Genomic DNA, 18,710 nt, shown 5'->3' with positions numbered 1-18,710 from the left:
CACATTTGTCAGATTAGCAATAACCCCCACATTCCTCCGACATTCCAGATCTGGGAGGATTAGTTGACCTCCAGCCAACTGGAAAGATTTTTGTCCTTTTCACATTCCTCTGTTCAACACTCCAGAAGACTCAACTCAGCTCGGATGGTACTCAGACATGATGTGCAACACACACACACAGATTGTCTTTGTTATTATTTATTGAAAAAAATCACAACTTTATTACATGACACACAATTTCAACAGCTTCATTGTGGAACACAGTGACAACATGGCACCACCTGGTGAGAGAGTGGATGTGAATGAAGCACCAGGGAAACAATTCAGTGCAGGCCGAAGGCCCACAAAAAGAAATAAAGAAAGAAAACTGGAATGGTGAAGGGAAAGAGACATTTCTTTCTTCTTTAAACATTAAAGAGGATACAAGAAAACGCGCATTGGTTTGCAATAGTGACAAAAACAGAGTGTTAAGAAAACCGACTTAATATAAGCGCGTTGTCTGTCGTTTTGTTTACAGAGATCGTAAATAAGGCAAATAGTTGGACATATTTGGAACATTATTCAATGCAAGGGGTCTTGAGGCTGAGACCTAATAACCTGGGAAGGTTGAGTGCGTCCTGACACAGTAAGTTCAGGTGCTCAGTCCACAGGTCGCCTATTGGAGGTAAAGGTCATATACCATAATAATTTCCAGCCACCGTTTTTAAGAAATAACAAAAGCCGCCCTTCACAATTCAAAACACTAACATTATAGCTCATCGCGCATCTTCTCTCCTTTTGGTTTCACCACTCTGCCGATGTACAGGATGGAGTCGGTCTTGTTGTCCTTCACCAGGAAGATGAAGGGGTGATCTGCGTAGAAAGTTTTGGGGTTACTGAGCTTGCCGGAGCCGTAGATGCTGTTGTCGAACGGGTTCCCCTGCACGTCCAGCTCCAGGGCGGACGCGTGGAAGACGTTGGACAGGTAGAGGTCCTTCTTTCCGGAGATGTTGGACAAATCAGCCTTGGATTTGTCCACGGCCTCGGTCAGGCCGAGCTCAGCCAGATGTTTCTAGAAAAGAGGGTGGCAAGTCAAAAGGGCTGTGGGTTGACTCTTAAATGTTCTACAAATCCAGGGTAGGAAACTTGTGAAATAACATTTAACCGTTGTGAAAAAATAATAAATATACTTATTTAAGCTCACAATTAATGAGCAATTGTCATAAAAAATGACAATAATAAGACTATTAGGCAGAAGTCTACAGATTCAAAGTGTTTTTTTAGATTTTTGGAACAAAAAAACAAAACAGAAAACATAAATCAGACAATCATATTCAATGTAATTCTTATTTCTTCGTGGTTATTTATTCTTATTCCTCATTTATTTAATTTTTTAATAATTCAAAATTATATATATTGATTTTTGTTGCCTAGTGCAGGTAATACAGATAGGACACACACAACAACGCTATTAAATTATCAAAAATTATGGGGGCTTTTTGTGCTCCTCTCCTAGTGATATCAAGGGCAACATTATATTTCTTCGGGGCAGTTTTGCCCTTTGCCCTCGTGTATATCAAATCCACTATTTACCTGCAGGTTGTGGCTGACTTCAATTGCAATTTTGGGAAGGGAAATGGACACAGCCTTGTTTTCCATCTTGCTGATCCAGGTGTCCACCTGCTTCCTGCTCAGGAGTTTCTCGAGGCGTGCCAGGGGCTCCAGGAAGTAGGGCATGATAACGATCAGAGACGCCTGCTTCTGGCCCAGAGGCATATTCAGCACGAGGATACGGTTCTCCGTGTCATCGTGGAAGTCGTACAGGCCTGCGGAGAGAACGCAGATCCGATATTTTGTCTTGTCTTTGAAATCTTTGTAGCACAGAAGCAGAGAGAGACGTTCGGGAAACTCACCTGTGCGATGCATCATGGGAATTCCGACGGAGAAAGAGCGAGTAACCAGGAAGGAACGGTCGTCCACCATTTTATCGTTGAACGTCTCAGCCCAGTGAGCTGTGGGACACACGGGAAGAAAAACCTCGGTTAAACATCCGCACAGCCCTATTGACGTCACCATGCCTTCCAGTTATAAATACAACACACTAATTAATACTCACGCTTCCAGTACATGGCGTTGACGATTATGACTCCGTCCGGGTTCTGCACGTCCTTGATGATCTCCGGCAGCTTGCCGTCCGTGGCCTTGGCCGCCCACTCGTTGATGGAGTTCACTGCGCTCCTCTTGTCGAGGAAGTTTATCTTGGAATGGTCGTAGTTGTAGTGCTTCTTGCTGTTTTTCACAAAATCATCAGCGAAGGAGACGGAGCTGGGGCCGTAGAGGCGGCTGCTGATCTTCCAGGTGGTGTTGCGTGTCTTGGCGTCGCTCACCTAGGAAGGGGGGGCAACGAATACACGGGCACAATGTGAGCACTAGTTTGATGCTGGGTCTCATATCCACTATTTCATATTGTTCGACGTACTTCGGAGAGCAGCTCGGAGAGGCCTGCGTGCAGATGCTCGTCCTTCAGTTTGTCAACGCCGAGGACGGTTTTGACCTGGGAGGCGGTGGAGGACTTGCCCCCGAGAGCCACCATGCCCAGAGAGGAGGCCACCACCACGGGGGAGATGAGGATGTTCTCTGTGTCTTTCTCCTTTGCCATGCTGTGGTAGAGCCTGAATTTAAAAAAAAAAAATCAACAAGAAAGATTATTTACTTGTGTTTATAACAGGAAACAAACTTGAAACGTTACAATAGAAACATTAAAAAAACTAGAACGGGCACTCGGTAGAGCGCATACCTTCGCATATCACAAGATTGAGCATTGAATTATGAACATTTTGGCATTAGTTGCATGCCAATTGGACAAAAATGTATCGCGCTATGGTAAAAGAAAAGATGTTGACCTTTCCATGACCTTGACCTTGACCTTTGACCCGATCGATCCCAAAATCTAATCAAATGGTCCCCGGATAATAACCAATCATCCCACCAAATTTCATGCGATTCGGTTCAATACTTTTTGAGTTCTCCGAATAACACGCACACAAATAAATAAATACACGGCGATCAAAACATAACCTTCCGCATCTTCAATGCGAAGGTAATCAGAGTCATGTGTGCACGTCAGACCTGAAGGCCAGACTGGCGCTGCTGTCGGCCAGCGTGGCGGCGTGGCTGCTCAGCTTCTTTTCCTCTGCAGAGGCCGCGAGGGCCAGCAGACAAAAAGCTACGATGCTAGTCATCCACATCCTGTCAGTCTCGGAAAGCAGCTGCGGCAGCCTGTGCAGAAGGAACAAAAGACAGAGACGGGGGTTAACATCTCTTCACCAGGGCTGCTTTCATGAACTCTAATTAGTCTGTATTGAGTATGAGATTTGAGAAACAGCTTTGATTTCATCAAATTATATGTATCAGGAAGAAAATAGCAGGATTGGAGACTATGTTTGTGGGCAGCTGCTCGTTGGGCAGGGTTGGCTCGGCCCACACGGAGGCTTGGGAACGCCTCCAGTTTCAGGCAGACATGTTCCTTGCCACGTCGGCAGCAGCAGCTCGAGTCTTATAGCTGTACAGCTGGAGTGCAGCTCTGACTCGACGCTGAAATTCGATGCCTCTCTGTGCTCTGCACTCATTGTAAAGGATGTTAATGCAAGTCTGCACTTGGACGATTTTAATGACTTCATCCTGAGCCAGAATAATCAGGATACTTTTACTTTAACCAACTTTTGTCTCAGAGACACTGTGTGAGCCTGAAGGTTAGATTAAATTCGTCCCAAACCACGGATTAAATACAAAAGGGAACTAGAACGGGCACTCGGTAGAGCGCATATCTTCGCATATCACAAGAGTGGGCATTGAATTATGAACATGTTGGCATTAGTTGCACGCCAATTGGATAAAAATTGACCGCGCTATGGTAAAAAGAAGATGTTGACCTTTCCATGACCTTGACCTTTGACCCGATTGATCCCAAAATCTAATCAAATGGTCCCCGGATAATAACCAATCATCCCACCAAATTTCATTCGATTCAAGAAGATGTTGACCTTTTCGTGACCTTGACCTTGACCTTTGACCCGATCAATCCCAAAATCTAATCAAATGGTCCCCAGATAATAACCAATCATCCCACCAAATTTCATGCAATTCGGTTTAAAACTTTGTTTGTTATGTGAGGAACACGCATACAAATAAATAAATAAATAAATAAATAAGTAATGAAATGACGCCACGACAGCGGCAGCTCTGAACTCCTCCTCCACCCTTCTGATTGATTTAAGGTTTTGTCTGCATCTCTGTATTTGTATTTTTGTGAGACGGCAGAAATGACTTTGCATCATGTTTGGATACCTTGAGATGCTTTGATGTCTGCAATTTTCATTCTGAAAGACAAGAAGTGTAAAATAATCTCCACAGAGCAGGCAGGGAAACATTATACAGGCTCTGATGGAGGCTTATTCTGTGTTGAATACTTTCTACATTTTATATCCTAGTTTACAACTTTTACACGAAACACGTTTAAGTTTGGCTTGTTATACAGGTTATTTATCACTTTTTTGATTGTCTGTTTGTGACTCAGAAGAAGAAAAAACATGTGTCACGTCGACTGTGCCTCAAATGAGCGGCACTAACTTCTAGAGAACTTCTGGAACCTGATGGATTCAAATAAAAAAACACAGATTGAGTTCCCTTCCTCTGATTGCGCTCAATGCATTGAGATAAAGTGCATATAACGGACATGCTAGAGGCACACATCATGCTGGAATAAGTTTGTATGAAGACCAAAGTTGTTGTTTTTCTCTCACAAAAATATATAAACTGTCATATCATGTCAAACAGCCAGAGAGATATAGAAGAGATTTGAAGAGAAGAGAGGTTCAAATTGATTTTTTTAAATAACACAAAGTTGCAATAAAACTCTCACGAGTCACGAAACAAAGCCCCCCATTCACCCTTTGCATTCCTCCTTGAAAATAACGATGGTTATCTTCTCACCCTTACCTGGCACAGATTCACAGAGCTTCTCTTCGGATTTGTGTCCTGCGGATAGTGTGTCTGTGAGACATCCTCCTGCTCTTTATACCCCTGAGAGGGAACTTTCCAGAAAGGGGGAATGGGATATTCAAATGAGGCTGTATGTCTTTCCTCAGGAAACTGGGAGCTGGGACCTCCCCCCTTGAAACCACAGGAATGAGAAGGGGTCGGCTGAGGTTAGCTCTGTCGCACTGGTCTGGGCTCAGTTTGGAAACTTTCCGTCCTGCGTCTGCAGACAGAAACTCAGAGAGAAACTGATTCTGGGTCAGTTACAACCAGAACTCCTCCTCAGCCTCTATAGGTGCTGATGCTGCTTGCTGACTCAATCTCCAACACTGGTTTCATCACATGTATAAGATGTGTTTTTTTACTTTTAACTGAATGATTCTGGCAGAGGGGCGGCCATGAAAACATAGAAACACTGATTTTGCAGTTCATTCGAGTGCATGAGCCTCTTTGGAGCACGACTCTCCCGAGGGCGGGACGTCAGTGAATGAGCACGTTGTTCCCAAATGTCCACAAAAGAAGAGCACTCATTTTACATTGAGCTCGTGTCAAACTACAGATGGAAATGTCCAGAACTTTAAAAAGCTTCACTTGGTGGTATTCCTGCCTCCCAGCAGATCTCCAGCCCTGCCTCCCACCTCCACAGCGCCACGTCATGTCCCACTCTGCAGCATATAGCAGGGTGGTGGTAGAGTGGGGGGTTTAAGGAGAAACACTGTCGTAAAAACGGTCATGTCCCGACCAAAAAATGACAAAATAGAATAAGTTACAAGTGCTCGTGTAAACCTGTTCAGTCACACACAGCGGATTCATCTTCATTTTTGCATTATCACATCAAAAGTTGAACAAGGACCATAACACTACCTTATTTTCCTGTGTAACGTGTGTAAAGAATCTACAGACAATGACAAATTTGCCCCAATCCTATTCAAGACATGCGGTAGTCCACACAGTACGTACAGGACACATTGTACTTCCGTGCTGACCAGGGGCGGCTTGTCCATAAGGGCGATTGGGGCGACGCACTGCCTCCGGGGAAAAGAAAAAAGAAAGAAAAAAGAAGAAAAAAAGAAAAGAAAAAAGTCGCATTCTACCACTGGACGTCTGCTCTGCCTCAGTATGTCATTGTCCAATCAGGTAACAGTCATTCAGTCAGCCTAAAGTCGTGCTTAAAATGGCCCCGCCCCTTCTGGGGCGATTTTGGAAAATCGCCCCAGACCTCTCCCATTGACTCCAATGTTAAACCCATTTTTTTCACAAAACAGAGCTCTCAATGCATTCTCTATGGCTTCCGGGAGGAGTCGCCCCTCCAGGTCTTGTCATAATTAATCGACGTAAAAGCGTCTCAGTACGTCATACAGCTTCGACAGAGGCGTATTCAGTCGGCCAGTGCTCAGGGCAACAGCAGCGATTCAATTCTTTCTTTAAAAGAGACTCCTTTCGGTCGGCGTAACATCGGTCGACCTCGGAGACGTTCCCTGTCGCTCTCCAAAATAAAATGAAAATAAAATCAGAAACACATTGTTCCTCATTCTCGAACATTTTCTGAGGTGTCTTCTGAAACGTTTTCTTCCTGACTGGAAGATGGGCGTCAGAAAAGATCTCCGCCTGATGTTAAAGAACGCCTGTAAACGGGTTCTCTGACAGCCGTGTTGTCAGCTGTGCTCCTGAAAGAGGAACGTAGGACTACAGGTGAGGCGCAGGGGAAATGCAGAAAGACCTTTATTGACAACTCCACATATTACACACGGTCAAAGTACACCGACATAAAACTAAGTCATGAATAAATAAATGTTGAAATGCCTGTACCTTAATGTAAATGTTTACGTTACGGTATTTACAAGTTGCGCCTGCGCATGCGCGACAGCCGAGATTCTTGGCGACTTGCCAGGTCTTACCTCCGTGAGTTTGGCTTTTCTGCTGTTGCCCTTCAAAACAAAAGCTCAACATTTAGCTTTTTCTTGTCTGGTGGAGCAATCTGGTTTACTTGAAAGTGATTGCAATTGTATTTCTTCTATTATTTGAAAAGCACAGATGCAGGAATCACAAATGGGGATCTCATATTTATTATTATTATAATTATTTAAATCTTGTTGAAAAAAATCACCAAATCAAAGACCAGGAGCTGGATTACTGACAGACAGCTCACAGACGGCCTCAGACTGTCTGTCTGCTTATGAACTAACTACAAGCTCACAGACAGAGTTCAGTCACAGCCGTCACACTGACTGGAGTCACATGACTTGATGGCATTGTGAGAAAGCTACACATAGACAGCTGTCTGAAGGTCTGTGGTTTTGGGAGGGTTAATCATTATCAAAAAAATTGCCCCCCCTGAGAATTTTTTCAGGAGCCGCCACTGGTGCTGACTGATGAGTGGCTCGTCTCCTTTTGTGTGACTTGTTGGGGGCAAGCAACCAGAAAGTTCGATGAAAGTTTGAGGTAAAAAGAAAAAACAAATTCTCCACAAATCCTCCCATCACAACCCTTATTATTCACATTTTGGGGGCCAGTGAACCCACTCTACAATGTCCCATTTGAAAGGTTTGAGAAAGCAGCCCCCCCCCCCACACACAAACACACACACACACACACACCCCACCCTTCAAGGGGTGTTTGTCATTCGGAAGAAGCTTCTGGATCAACAGTTTACACGGAAATTCCTCAGCAGCATGTGCAGAGTGACGGTATCCAACAAGTCTGGACGGATCTTCTATCTAATGCACACATTCCATCTTAAAATAGGATTCCTTTCTTGGTTCCTCTTGACTAAAAGGCATGGAAGGTCCAAGCCATTAAAGTACATAAAATGTCATTAAAACATATTGTGTTTTTGTACAATAAGGAGATAGTCATGTTGTAATAGTGCATAATCTCAAAGCAGACTAATGAGAACATTGAATGATGCAATATTTCACCACCAATCAAGACTGCTTTTAATAAGAAGCTAATAAAGTCATGAAGCAAGAGCAGGATTAACAAACCTCGGTGGGAACACGACTGCAGCAATTAATTGCTATTTGAGGACAGAATAGGCCACTCAACTTGTGGACATCGGTACAACTTCAGCACAGGTCTTTTTTACTTTAGCTGTGGCTCTCTCAGTGCTGCTGAAATAGAATTGATGAATAAGGTTTTGTGCTTGCTGTTTTTTAAAATTGTTTTCATTTTAGTATATCCTTCAAAGTAAAAGCCTGTTGTAACGGTTCATTCTGCTTCTCTCTAGACGGATCAGTGCTTGGTTTCCTCTCTAATATACTTTCCAGATGGGCTGCAATATTGTTGTTTGCTGATTCCAAAGCCAGGGTCTCATCCGGTGTCAAGGAGACAGTTTATATTATTCTCACAGAAAACTAAATGTATCATCCTCGAGGGGGGAGAGGGAGGAGTTCTCATCACTAAAAGTTTCCAAAAGACCAAAAGTTGCCAAGTTTTAATATATATATAGATATATATATCTATATATATAGATATATATATGTCATACATCTGGACACAAAGACTCCAGTGAAGGAAGCAGAGCACAGCTGCCAAGAGGACCATGACGCAACACCCCGGAACAGTTTCAGCTTTGCTGCATGATGTAACTTTCTGAAGTTTTGAGTGCAGAAAGCTGCGGGATGCAGTCTGTAATCTGTTTATGTTCTCGGTCAATCTAAACCAGACTGGAGGCTGTAGTGTGCTGGCATAAACTTTGTGTCAACTGCTGCTTTACAAGGAGTATTGTCTTTAAACATTTAAAAGAGTTCAATTACTGCTCCCTAAAAACAATATTTTACACTCCTTTTTTTTATATACTTGATATTTTATATAGGTATTTTTACAGAAATACAACCTTCAAAAGTAAGAATGCATAATAATAATAAAACATACAAATAAATAAAAATGAAGTAAAAATGAACCATGCATCTGGCTCAGAAGGGCTGGAAGGAAACACAAAAATAAAAATGTAAAAAAAACACTTCTCCAATGTTGTCAGTCAATATTACATTTATTGTACACTCCGTTTTAAGACAGTTTAGGTCATATTATTATCATACAACTGTCTGTATTCTGTCACTAAACAGTTCATGTTTAAGTTAATTAATAATATATTAAGTTAAACTGGCAGTGGTGTTTATGTCTGATTGAACATATATTCAAAATAGGAAATACATTTTTGGCGGGGGTCAAATTATTATTACATCATATAATTAAAATAGCCAAGTGTCAAATGTTTAAAATCTTTATTAAAAAAAATATATATATATATACATATCTTTTTGTTGTTCTTCTTTTTCGAGTAACAGTTTGTATTGGATCTATCTTCATAATGTCAAGGCCGCTCAGGTTCATCTTTCTAATAGTTGTAATAGTGACTAAACACGCCCCCTAGTGGGCAAAGGTTTGAAAACTTCCTCCAAAGCCATCAAAGTTTGCTTTGTAGTCATTAATGTCTTAATTAAGGTTATATTCAGGCCTGTATTCTTCATTCAGGCGAGAGCTGTTTTTAATTTGCACTTTGTTTGATTAACTTTTGTTTTTATCTGCCACTATGTGCTTGAGAAAAAGATGTTTAACAGAAAAAAATAAAGACAATGAACCAAGCATTTGGCTCTGATGTTATACATCCCGAATGTCTAAAGAATTATAAGAACCAGTGGAAATATTCCCAAACTATTTTTCTAGGCACTTTATACATGTTTTAGTTACCACTACATTGCATTGTGGACAAACAACCACTAGATGGGGTGCAAAGAAAACCAAATGAAGTATCTGTTGATATTCAATAAAAGGGTTATAGTCACAGTGACTTCCACTTTCTGTTTCGTGGCCAATGACTGACACACGTCTCTGATTTCATATGTCCAGTGTGTCAAAGTTAAAGACATTTTAAATCAAAATGTTCCGAGAAAGATGTTGTTAAATATGTGAAAATCAGCGTGTCACATATATTGGAATAACGGTTTCAGATTAAAGTAATTAATTTCATCCTGACTCCCTCCAGAGATCTGAAGAGTCTTATAATATGTTGCTGTTCCAGTGCAGTGAGGCCTCTGAATAATTTCACCCTCGCCGTGAATATTCCAGCAGACCTTCCACATCATAACAAGCTGTTGAATTGGCATTCGTCAATGTCTGCGCTGGTGTTCTCATTATTTTGTCCGTGGTCCCCCCCCTCTCTCAGCACCAGTCACGTTCTGTGCCCTTTCGGTCAGTAGCAGTCACAAAAACTTCCGCCCTGCTGCAACACCACCTGCTCAGGAGACCCCATACCTGCAGCCCCACCTTTCCCTGTGGATTCTGGGTGGCATTTTGAAAATGGGTGGAGATCATAACAAAGTGCAACAGCTGGAGCTGCCTGCCTAACGCCTGCCTGTGGAGAGAGGAGCAGGGAGGCCCGGATCTGAAACATCAAACGGGGATATGCCACACAGGAAATTGTCCTGAGAGGAACGTTTCCCTTGCTTCCCCACCTGTAGAGATGTTGGAGAGACAATGTCACGGTGTGTGCGTGTGTGTGTGTGTGTGTGTGTGTGGTGTGTGTGTGTCACTTTGAGTGGTTGCGGAGATGTGAGCTGATATAATCTCAACATCTGGATATTTGCGTGGAAGTTATCCTAAAAGCTAAGAATATTCATGCACGCACACGAAAACACACACACACACACACACACACACACACATTTCCATCAATATGATGCTGATGTAGCTGGCAACATCACTGCTCTGCATGTTTCCTTGGTGATGAATCTAATGCTCCCAACTCCTCCTCAACTTCACACATAAATAGAAATCTTACTAATGGACAGTTTAGATATAGATGCTTCAAATACTGCATCTGTATTGGCTGATGAGTCATTTCACACACCATGGAGACCTGCTCATTGCGTCAGACCTGATGACACAAGAATAATAGGAACACGATAAATAAACAGTTCACATAATGCACTTTCATATTTAGTCGACAACTCTCCCTTGGTTCTCCCCTTTTAAATACATATCTACAGAAAAATCACTCCATCTAATCAAACTAGAGTCTTTGTAATTCAATGTGTTTTACGTTGTGTACTTCTGGACAGAACAGCAGTGTCTATATTGCCAATGTAAGAATTACATGGTATCTATGCAGTCAATGTGATGAGGTTACATTGAGTGGTTGAATGTAGTTTTTGACATCAATGTTGATACCAAAAACAAGAATATTTTGTGTGGAAAACACGTTTCATTTTCTGAAAACCTTACAAGAGGTCAACATCTGACATCATCCGTCACTGTGGCACCAGCTGACAGGACAAATCAGGGTGGATACTACGTGTCACAGTGTGTCCCGATCGGTCGTGAGATTACATGTTGCCTTTGAATATGATTCCGATGGTGTTCTCTTGACAAAAATCACTAAATCATTTTTGTTGGATGAGTCATTCGCTACGTGTCAATATAATCAAAGGAGAGAAAGTCTGAATCTGGAAAACACACAATCAATCCACCAAATGGTCAATACGATGTTTATTTGCCTTGGTTTCTTCCCTTTTTTCCGGTTTCTTCCCTTTTTTTCTCGTGAAAGGGTTGTTTGGGAGTTTTTCCTGATCCGATGTGAGGTTTTGGGACAGGGATGTCTACGTGTACAGATTGTAAAGCACTCTGAGGCCAATTTTATCAGATGCAATGGTCCACAATGATACTGGAAAGTAGACTTCACCCCTTGTGACAACAATCACAGAAAATAATATCAAAAACATGCCGTGCATATGAGTAATCTAACAAAAAAATACAGAATGAAAAGATTATAACACAGAAGTGATAAGAAGAGGATTGGTTTGATATAAATAAACCTGTTGTTTTTACACCTACCTTCCCAGCAGTTTCTGTTCATAACCTTTAACCTTTTTTTACGTGTCAACAAGCAGAACAGCATTTTCTTCATTATCTCTCATTATCAGTTAAGTGAAACCTATTGGGTTATTTGCTTTTATGATAATACACAGCTTGATAAAAAAAGCTTTAAAGCTCATGCTCAGGTTGCAATTGTATTTACACAATGTTACGTTCAAGTTACGTCGGAATTTTTGCTTGCAAACGACCAGTCGACGAGGGACCTCGATAACAATAGTTTTAGTGGTCTAAGGGTGTTCGGACTGACAGTAAATTAACACAACTTCATTAAAAACCCAGTGCACTCTATTTCATTAATCTCAATGTTGGTAATTCCAATAAATTAAAAGGACGCGGACCGCTTTATGGCGTCGCAACAGGACAGTCAACCGGACCAACGGTTCCTTTCAGTGTGCCCTGAAAGTCAGCTTGATGACGCTCACCCACTGTTGGAGGGCTGGAGATAACAACACAGACACACGCACACACACACCCACACAAACTCACACACACACAAACACACACACACTCCTCCCACCCATTCGGTACGTTTAATTACCCTGCCGGTGAGTGTGTGTGTGTGTCGGTGCTCACACAGAGACGAGGAGGCACGCTTTAACCGCAGAGAGGACCGAACAACACGCAGGACGGAGTAACCGAGAATATGAAACGGGACTTCTTTTAGCGGACGTTGGACCGACGCCTCCGCCGCCCTCCGCGCACACCCGGCTTTGTATTTATTTCTCCCTCTTTTGTTTTCGGTGTAAAATTTCGGCGCTGTCAGCATTCAGCGTCGCTGACCACCCACCTCTTCCCCTCGCACGTTACTTTCGACACCGGGGAGTTGTGCCCGTTTGACTACCGGGGGACAGGAGGAGGCTCATCACCGGGGGCAGGAAGGGAGAGAAAAGCCCCCCCCAACTTCACCGTGTGCCGCATAGCTAACTCTGAAATCAGAGGGAAGTGATACGGTTAGCAGCCCAGCAGGCAGGTGAGTGCGTGATGCGGTTTGTTTGAGGTGTTTATCACGTTTAACTTGCTTTCTTGCAACATTTCTGAACTGTTTAAAAACAATGCTTTCCCCACATGTTTGCATTTGCATACCTTCATTAATGTTAAAACATTTTCTTGTAAATTAGAGTCCCATTCCCCCATTCCTCCGGTATCACGAGCTAAGACTGCTGTAACGTGCCGATACAGTAGAATACAAGCTAGTACCCCTCACAAGTTGTGCACGTTTAATATTTGCAGCTTGGGTTTGACTTGCACTTACTTGCACATTCAGTGTATGTATTATTAGAGGCATGGCTTTTTACCCATCACGGGCTTTAAACTCAGCATTTCTCTCATGGTCTCGTGTGTGCGGAAAGACGCGAGACACGCCCATGATGTCCCACGAAAGTCAGGGTTCCGGTTAGTGAAACTATGGATCGATCAGTTACCCATCGTCGGTTTGTCCATCACAAATTCATGAATGAATGCAATTTGCATAATGTAAGTAATTAAAATCAATTCAGTAATTTTTTTTTCTCTCCCAAAATCACAAATTACATTGTTGGCTTTGCAATCTGTGCATACACATCCTCTGTCCAGTAAAGCCCGAGAGGTTAATTATGTAGTGAATTCTCTTATCCACATCCATTTGTGTTTACTCTTACACGGCACTATTGTCACATGAATTGCATAATAATTGCATTCAATTTCCCTTTTGAAGATGAGGGATTGTCATGGGGGTGTTTCCCGGTATGTTTGCTATTCCATGAAAGGTTGCACGGGGTCCTGTGCTGCATATTTATGTGGTGTATCACTTCATAAGAGAGACTGTAATCTAGTGAATCCAATTGGAGAGTATCCGCTTGGTGCATCGTCTCTGACCGTTAGCTCCAAACCTGACACTTTCTACACCTCCAGTGAAAACAGCTCGCCCAACACTTGCTTGTGTTTGTAAGGATTCCAGCTGACTGACGCCATTTATTTGCATCCTCTCAGCACGTCAAACAATACAGATTACAACCTCTTTGTTTCAATAGAAACTTTGAAAGGCTGTTTGCAAGTCTGTTTCTTTTGCTTTTTTGAAATAAATTTTTTTTTTAACAATGTCTATAAATAGATTGAAGAGTGGTGCGTACTATTATGGGTTTGAACTTCGATTTTTCTTTTCTTGTAGTGTAGAACGGAACATGTTTCTGCAAGTAGGGCTCCTGTCCTGAGGGCAGGCAGCACTCTGAAAATGTTTTCAGAACATGACATTGAATCTCATATTGTGTGCCACGTAATAAAAATAAACACTTGCCATTTAGAGGTTAACTGGAAAAACAGTGACATGACGTTTTGGTATCTTCAGTTCTTCAAATGTGCTTGTTTTAGAGTGGGATTAGCAGAAACAAAGTACAGCAATGCCCAAAAGACTTGGGCTTCTTTCAAAAAAATGCTTTAAATATTCCCCATGAAATGTTATTTTAGGAGAATAACTGGAGAACGGAGGGAGATGTGATCGGGCCGAACGGGGAGGAATGCAGTGCGCTGTGTTCACAGCAGTAATCCACTTACTGGTCACCGACTCTTTCACACACAGTTTTGCAACGCGTTTAATTCATTTCTTCTTTATCTAGCTTTTTCATGCATGTTGCGTCTGATTTGTAAAGCAGCTGTGCTGCTGCTTTCAACTTGTAGAATTGCACTGTATAGACAATAGCGGACCCTGGTGTGCATTCCAGAGTGTATTGATTCTGTGTTTCCAGACGTTCTGCCCTGCTAATGTAACTGCCACTGTGTACTTTATGTTTATGGACTGTATCCTTAAATAGCTGCTCCAAAGCGTTACATACCCATCCTGCAATGGATGCAATATCCTATAGGATATTTGTTAGCTTCGTACACCAAAATAAAACTCCTCTGAAGGATTGGTCAAAGCTGTGCAGAAACATCCAGAGGGAGTGCAAGTCTGACTTGTAAAGAATGACTTGTTATTATTGGCTGACATGATGCAGTGAGGTCAAGTCTCTCTCTCTCTCTCTCTCTCTCTCTCCTCTATGCACTTTCCCCAGTAATAATAATGAACCTTCACCTGAAAAAAATAATTTGTAGCCCCCAAAAGAAAAATGTGGCTTCACTCGCTGAGGCAAATGTTTAATGCAGAAGTAATGTGTAGCTAAATGTAATCTATAGATTTGAGAAAATGACAATAAAAATCATAGTACGCAGCCTTGTCTCGGTCCAGCACTATGATATGATTTCCATTTATCTTTCTGAGAATACATTTCTCGCCACCTTTTTAACAGGGCTGGGCTACAAACACGCAGCAACGATTACGGTCAAACTGGTGCTCAGGGGTGGAGGACTTTGCCGTAAGCTCGGGGTTCGTACGGTCATGGAAAACCTGGAAGTCATGGAATTTTAAAATTGTCATTTCCAGGCCTGGAAAAGTCATGGAAAAAAACTTAAATCATAAAAGTTTTGGAAAAGTCATGAAAATGTGTTATAATCACATGTTCATTTACGCCGAGTTTGAAATATGTAATGTTTTTCAAAGAAAGACGCTAAAAATATAAGCCGGCGTACGCTCTCAAAACGCTACATGTTCTACATTGTTCATGTTTATACCGAGATTTCAGTTTGGTCATGGAAATTTGGTTTAAAGTCCTGGAAATCCATCGGTCAACATGTGTAAGAACCCTGTAAGCTGGTCCGATTGGTCGGGAGTTTGTGAGGTAGACGAGCGTCGAGGGCGATCACGGAATCATCCTGTCGTCGAGGAAGAGCATAGTTCAGATTCACAGAACTGCGGGCCGTGAATGTGTTGATAGTTTGCTTATCGGATTAAATCCTCTCCTTGTTGTCAAGGGAGCAGGTGGCAGCTCCGGGAGCCGGACCTTTTTTAGTTAGCCTGTTGTAAAAACTTGAATGCAGCCAATGCAAAACCCCCAGGTTGTGTAACCGCAGCGGAAAGTATTCGCCGCTATTGACAAAGCGTTTGCAGTTATTTTAGTACCTTGCTCGAGACACACACACACACACACGTCGGTCGAGGAGGTGGCGGGGGACGGTGGGTTCTGACATTATTGTCAAATGGGAGCCCACAATAAAAGCAAAGGTACGTTTTTGAAAAATCTCTTGTTTTTTTTCCGCCTCTTCCCATTAGTGCAGGTAACATTCCCGAGGATAATTGGTAGTATTCAACCCTCGTCGGACCGCGGGAGGCTTGGGTTCGCTGTCGTCGCTCTAGTTTGCAACTTGAGCTCTCTTCAAAGTCCAAGGCTCAGACGAACTGGGAGGTGCACGGTTATGTTGTCAAAGCTGAGGCGCTGCTTTGAAAAGAGGCATAAATACCTACTTGGCTGCATAACAAGTCTGCTTGTTTTCCTTCCATTCTTGGGAATATTCCCACCATTTGAGACCCACCGCCGCAGAGTTCAAACATTGACCGAGTGAGAAAATGCGAATGTAGTAAAAATGAGAATCTGCCCTTTTTCATAGTTTTCCATATCATCAGCGCCTTGTTTTACTACTTTTGAGAAGTGTTTGAGGTTATTTTCTATTCCTCATAACTGGAGAAGGAAAGGTTATGTCAAATTTACACTGTTCTTGTATGAACTCATATAGTGCTGTTGCTTTTTTTGTGTCATGATCCCTGTAATAGACTTAAGTAAGCCGAATGATTATTGAGGGAGAACGCTCCGTTTCTCTGCCCAGAAAGCCACGTGGTACCATATCGGCACCTGCTCGTCTGGCCCCGCCTCCGGGGCTCAGACAGCCATCGGAGTAGAGGACAGAACTCTGTGTGATGTCAACAAGCAGATGGTGGTGGAGAGCCCTCATGTCGGCGTACAGATGGTCCCTCGATGCGACATACGAGTCGGCCCGAGGAGGCCCGAGCGAACCAAGCCGACGGCGTTCGCCGCACGCGGTACAACAATGGCACCCACCACGTCTCCGCATGCCACGGATGTCTTTGTCAGCTGTTTGTTTTCCAGGCCGCAGTATCAGCACCACAGTATCTCCTACGATTAGGAACCAACCCCAGAATACTTTCTCTCGCCCATACCAGGGCGACGTGCTCGGCGGGGTCCAGGCACTCTGCCTCAGCCATTGCCGTGCATTGCTTTTAATCCTCACTGCAGACGGCAGGAAAAACAATTAGCGTAGCGAATTAACTTAGAAAGCGCTGCTCCCGGTTGAAGCCGTGACTCGTTGAAAGTATTTCGGACATTTTTTTCCCGCGGAAAGGTACGGCCCCTGATTTTGTCTGCTCCATGTAACTCTGCAGTCACTTCATCCCCCATGCCGATCTGGCTGTCCTCTGCCGCCATGAAACGCGATTACACACCACCGCTGTTGAAAGAAAAGCAATTCTAAGCTACGGATTGCGACAGGGATTTTGACTGGTCAGCGCCCCCCCCACCCCCCTTTTCTCTCTTTTGACTGGCATTTTATGGCAAAAGCAGCTGTGAAAGCAGAAACATTTGTTGAATAAAACACTATGTTCAACTATATAGGGGAACTGTTTAAAAAAAACAAGGTATTGAGAGCCATGGTTGAAAAGCATTTCAAATAGGCTTTAGAGCTCTGACACGTGTCGGAGCTCCACTCTTTCACACAAAATGCATCAGTAAAACTAACTTCATCAAGAGCAATCGGTGGAAAACATCATCTGGCTATTCTTTACACCGTCATTACCAAATTCATGCTCGTTTTTTCTTTATTTTTTTACAGTTTTCCTACATTTCCAATGATATGCGTGGCTAACGTGGGACAGGCTGTTATTGTAGATTAAAGCTGCTAATTTGGCAGACGAGCCGAGCGCAGAAGCTCCGAGAGAAGGAACATCGAATCCAGATGAAAGTGTGACAATAAAGCGGTTTGAAGAAGAAGAAAAAGTCTTCCTATGAAGCTCGACTAAAGGATGCAGAAGTCGCAGATCTCGTGGTTATAACATAACACTATTCATGCCCTTTCAACCAGGCTGTCGTATTCTTCTTAACATGCATCGTGTTTTCGTAGAAACAGAAATGTACATGCAGCCACTTCACCGCCGCAATAATTAGTTTAGCTGCAAGGCTGTCAGCTCCGTCTGTGTCCGGTTGTGGGAGTATCGGCGTGGATAATACGCATCGGTTCCCCTAGTTCTCCACAGCATGGCTTCTCCTCCAGACATCCAAATCACCGGCCGTGCTAAAGCTGATGAGGAAAATGTGGCACACGTGTACATTAAGCCGACAAAGAGTCGGTTTCATCCGGTCGTTTTAAGGTGATAATTATTCAAACCCACTCACCGTCAGCTGCCTTAACAGGAGCCCGGTGTTTTCGTGCCGTCACCTCCCACCAGGAACATGCCTGGTTCAAACACTGCAAAGTTGATTTTGGCATTTCTTTGTTTGTTTTCCTTCACGCCTTCTTCTCCAAAAGCCTGTGTTTGGGTGGTTCCCTGAAGGGCACACGCCAACCCGATCCGGCCGCCTGTGGCCTTGACTCGATGAACTCTGAAAGGTGTTGCTCAGACTGTAGCTTGCTAATATTTTCATGGTACATCGGGGGAGGCCTCGAGGGAGAAGCACAGCATTTCCCGCACCTGAAGCACCTAAATCAATAATGAGCGACCTCTGAATCCACAATATGGCTTTATTACCTTCGCATTGAAAATGCGGAAGGTTATGTTTTGATCGCCGTGTGTTTATTTATTTATTTGTATGCTTGTTACTCTCATAACTCAAAAAGTATTAAACCGAATCGCGTGAAATTTGGTGGGATGATTGGTTATTATCCGGGGACCATTTGATTAGATTTTGTCATCGATCGGGGTCAAGGTCATGAAAAGGTCAAAATCTTCTTGAATCGCATGA

General features: G+C 43.0%; 2 protein-coding genes across 6 annotated transcripts in view; one reads left to right on the top strand and one right to left on the bottom strand.

The window, feature by feature from the left end:
- Nucleotides 1-182: 182 nt before the first annotated feature.
- On the bottom strand, nt 183-6,024 carry serpinh1b (serpin peptidase inhibitor, clade H (heat shock protein 47), member 1b). Of its 2 annotated transcripts, XM_056440959.1 has the most exons (8): nt 4,978-6,024; nt 4,327-4,358; nt 3,109-3,258; nt 2,459-2,651; nt 2,096-2,366; nt 1,893-1,991; nt 1,573-1,805; nt 183-1,051 (listed from the first exon to the last, which is right to left on the bottom strand). In XM_056440959.1, the coding sequence occupies exons 3-8, from the start codon at nt 3,225-3,227 to the stop codon at nt 749-751; spliced, it is 1,218 nt and encodes a 405-aa protein (XP_056296934.1). In that variant the 5' UTR covers nt 3,228-3,258; nt 4,327-4,358; nt 4,978-6,024; the 3' UTR covers nt 183-748. The 2 variants fall into 2 exon arrangements, with proteins under 2 accessions (XP_056296934.1, XP_056296933.1); XM_056440958.1 differs by lacking the exon at nt 4,978-6,024 and having other exon boundaries at nt 4,327-4,971.
- Nucleotides 6,025-12,387: 6,363 nt separating this feature from the next.
- Nucleotides 12,388-18,710, top strand: part of gdpd5b (glycerophosphodiester phosphodiesterase domain containing 5b) — a 46,278-nt gene continuing 39,955 nt past the window's right edge. The window contains exon 1 of one of the 4 annotated variants that reach the window (XM_056441854.1): nt 12,388-12,862. The gene's annotated coding sequence lies outside the window, so the exon portion shown is untranslated. Of the gene's footprint in view, nt 12,863-15,896; nt 15,965-18,710 lie in introns of those variants that run through there. The other 3 variants (XR_008834944.1, XM_056441856.1, XM_056441855.1) reach the window with 3 other exon arrangements.

The sequence above is a fragment of the Pseudoliparis swirei genome, chromosome 20, assembly GCF_029220125.1.
Source record: "Pseudoliparis swirei isolate HS2019 ecotype Mariana Trench chromosome 20, NWPU_hadal_v1, whole genome shotgun sequence".
Classification (NCBI taxonomy): Eukaryota; Metazoa; Chordata; class Actinopteri; order Perciformes; family Liparidae; genus Pseudoliparis; species Pseudoliparis swirei.
Note: the sequence above shows the minus strand (reverse complement) of the source record. Positions and strands in the feature narration are given on the sequence as shown.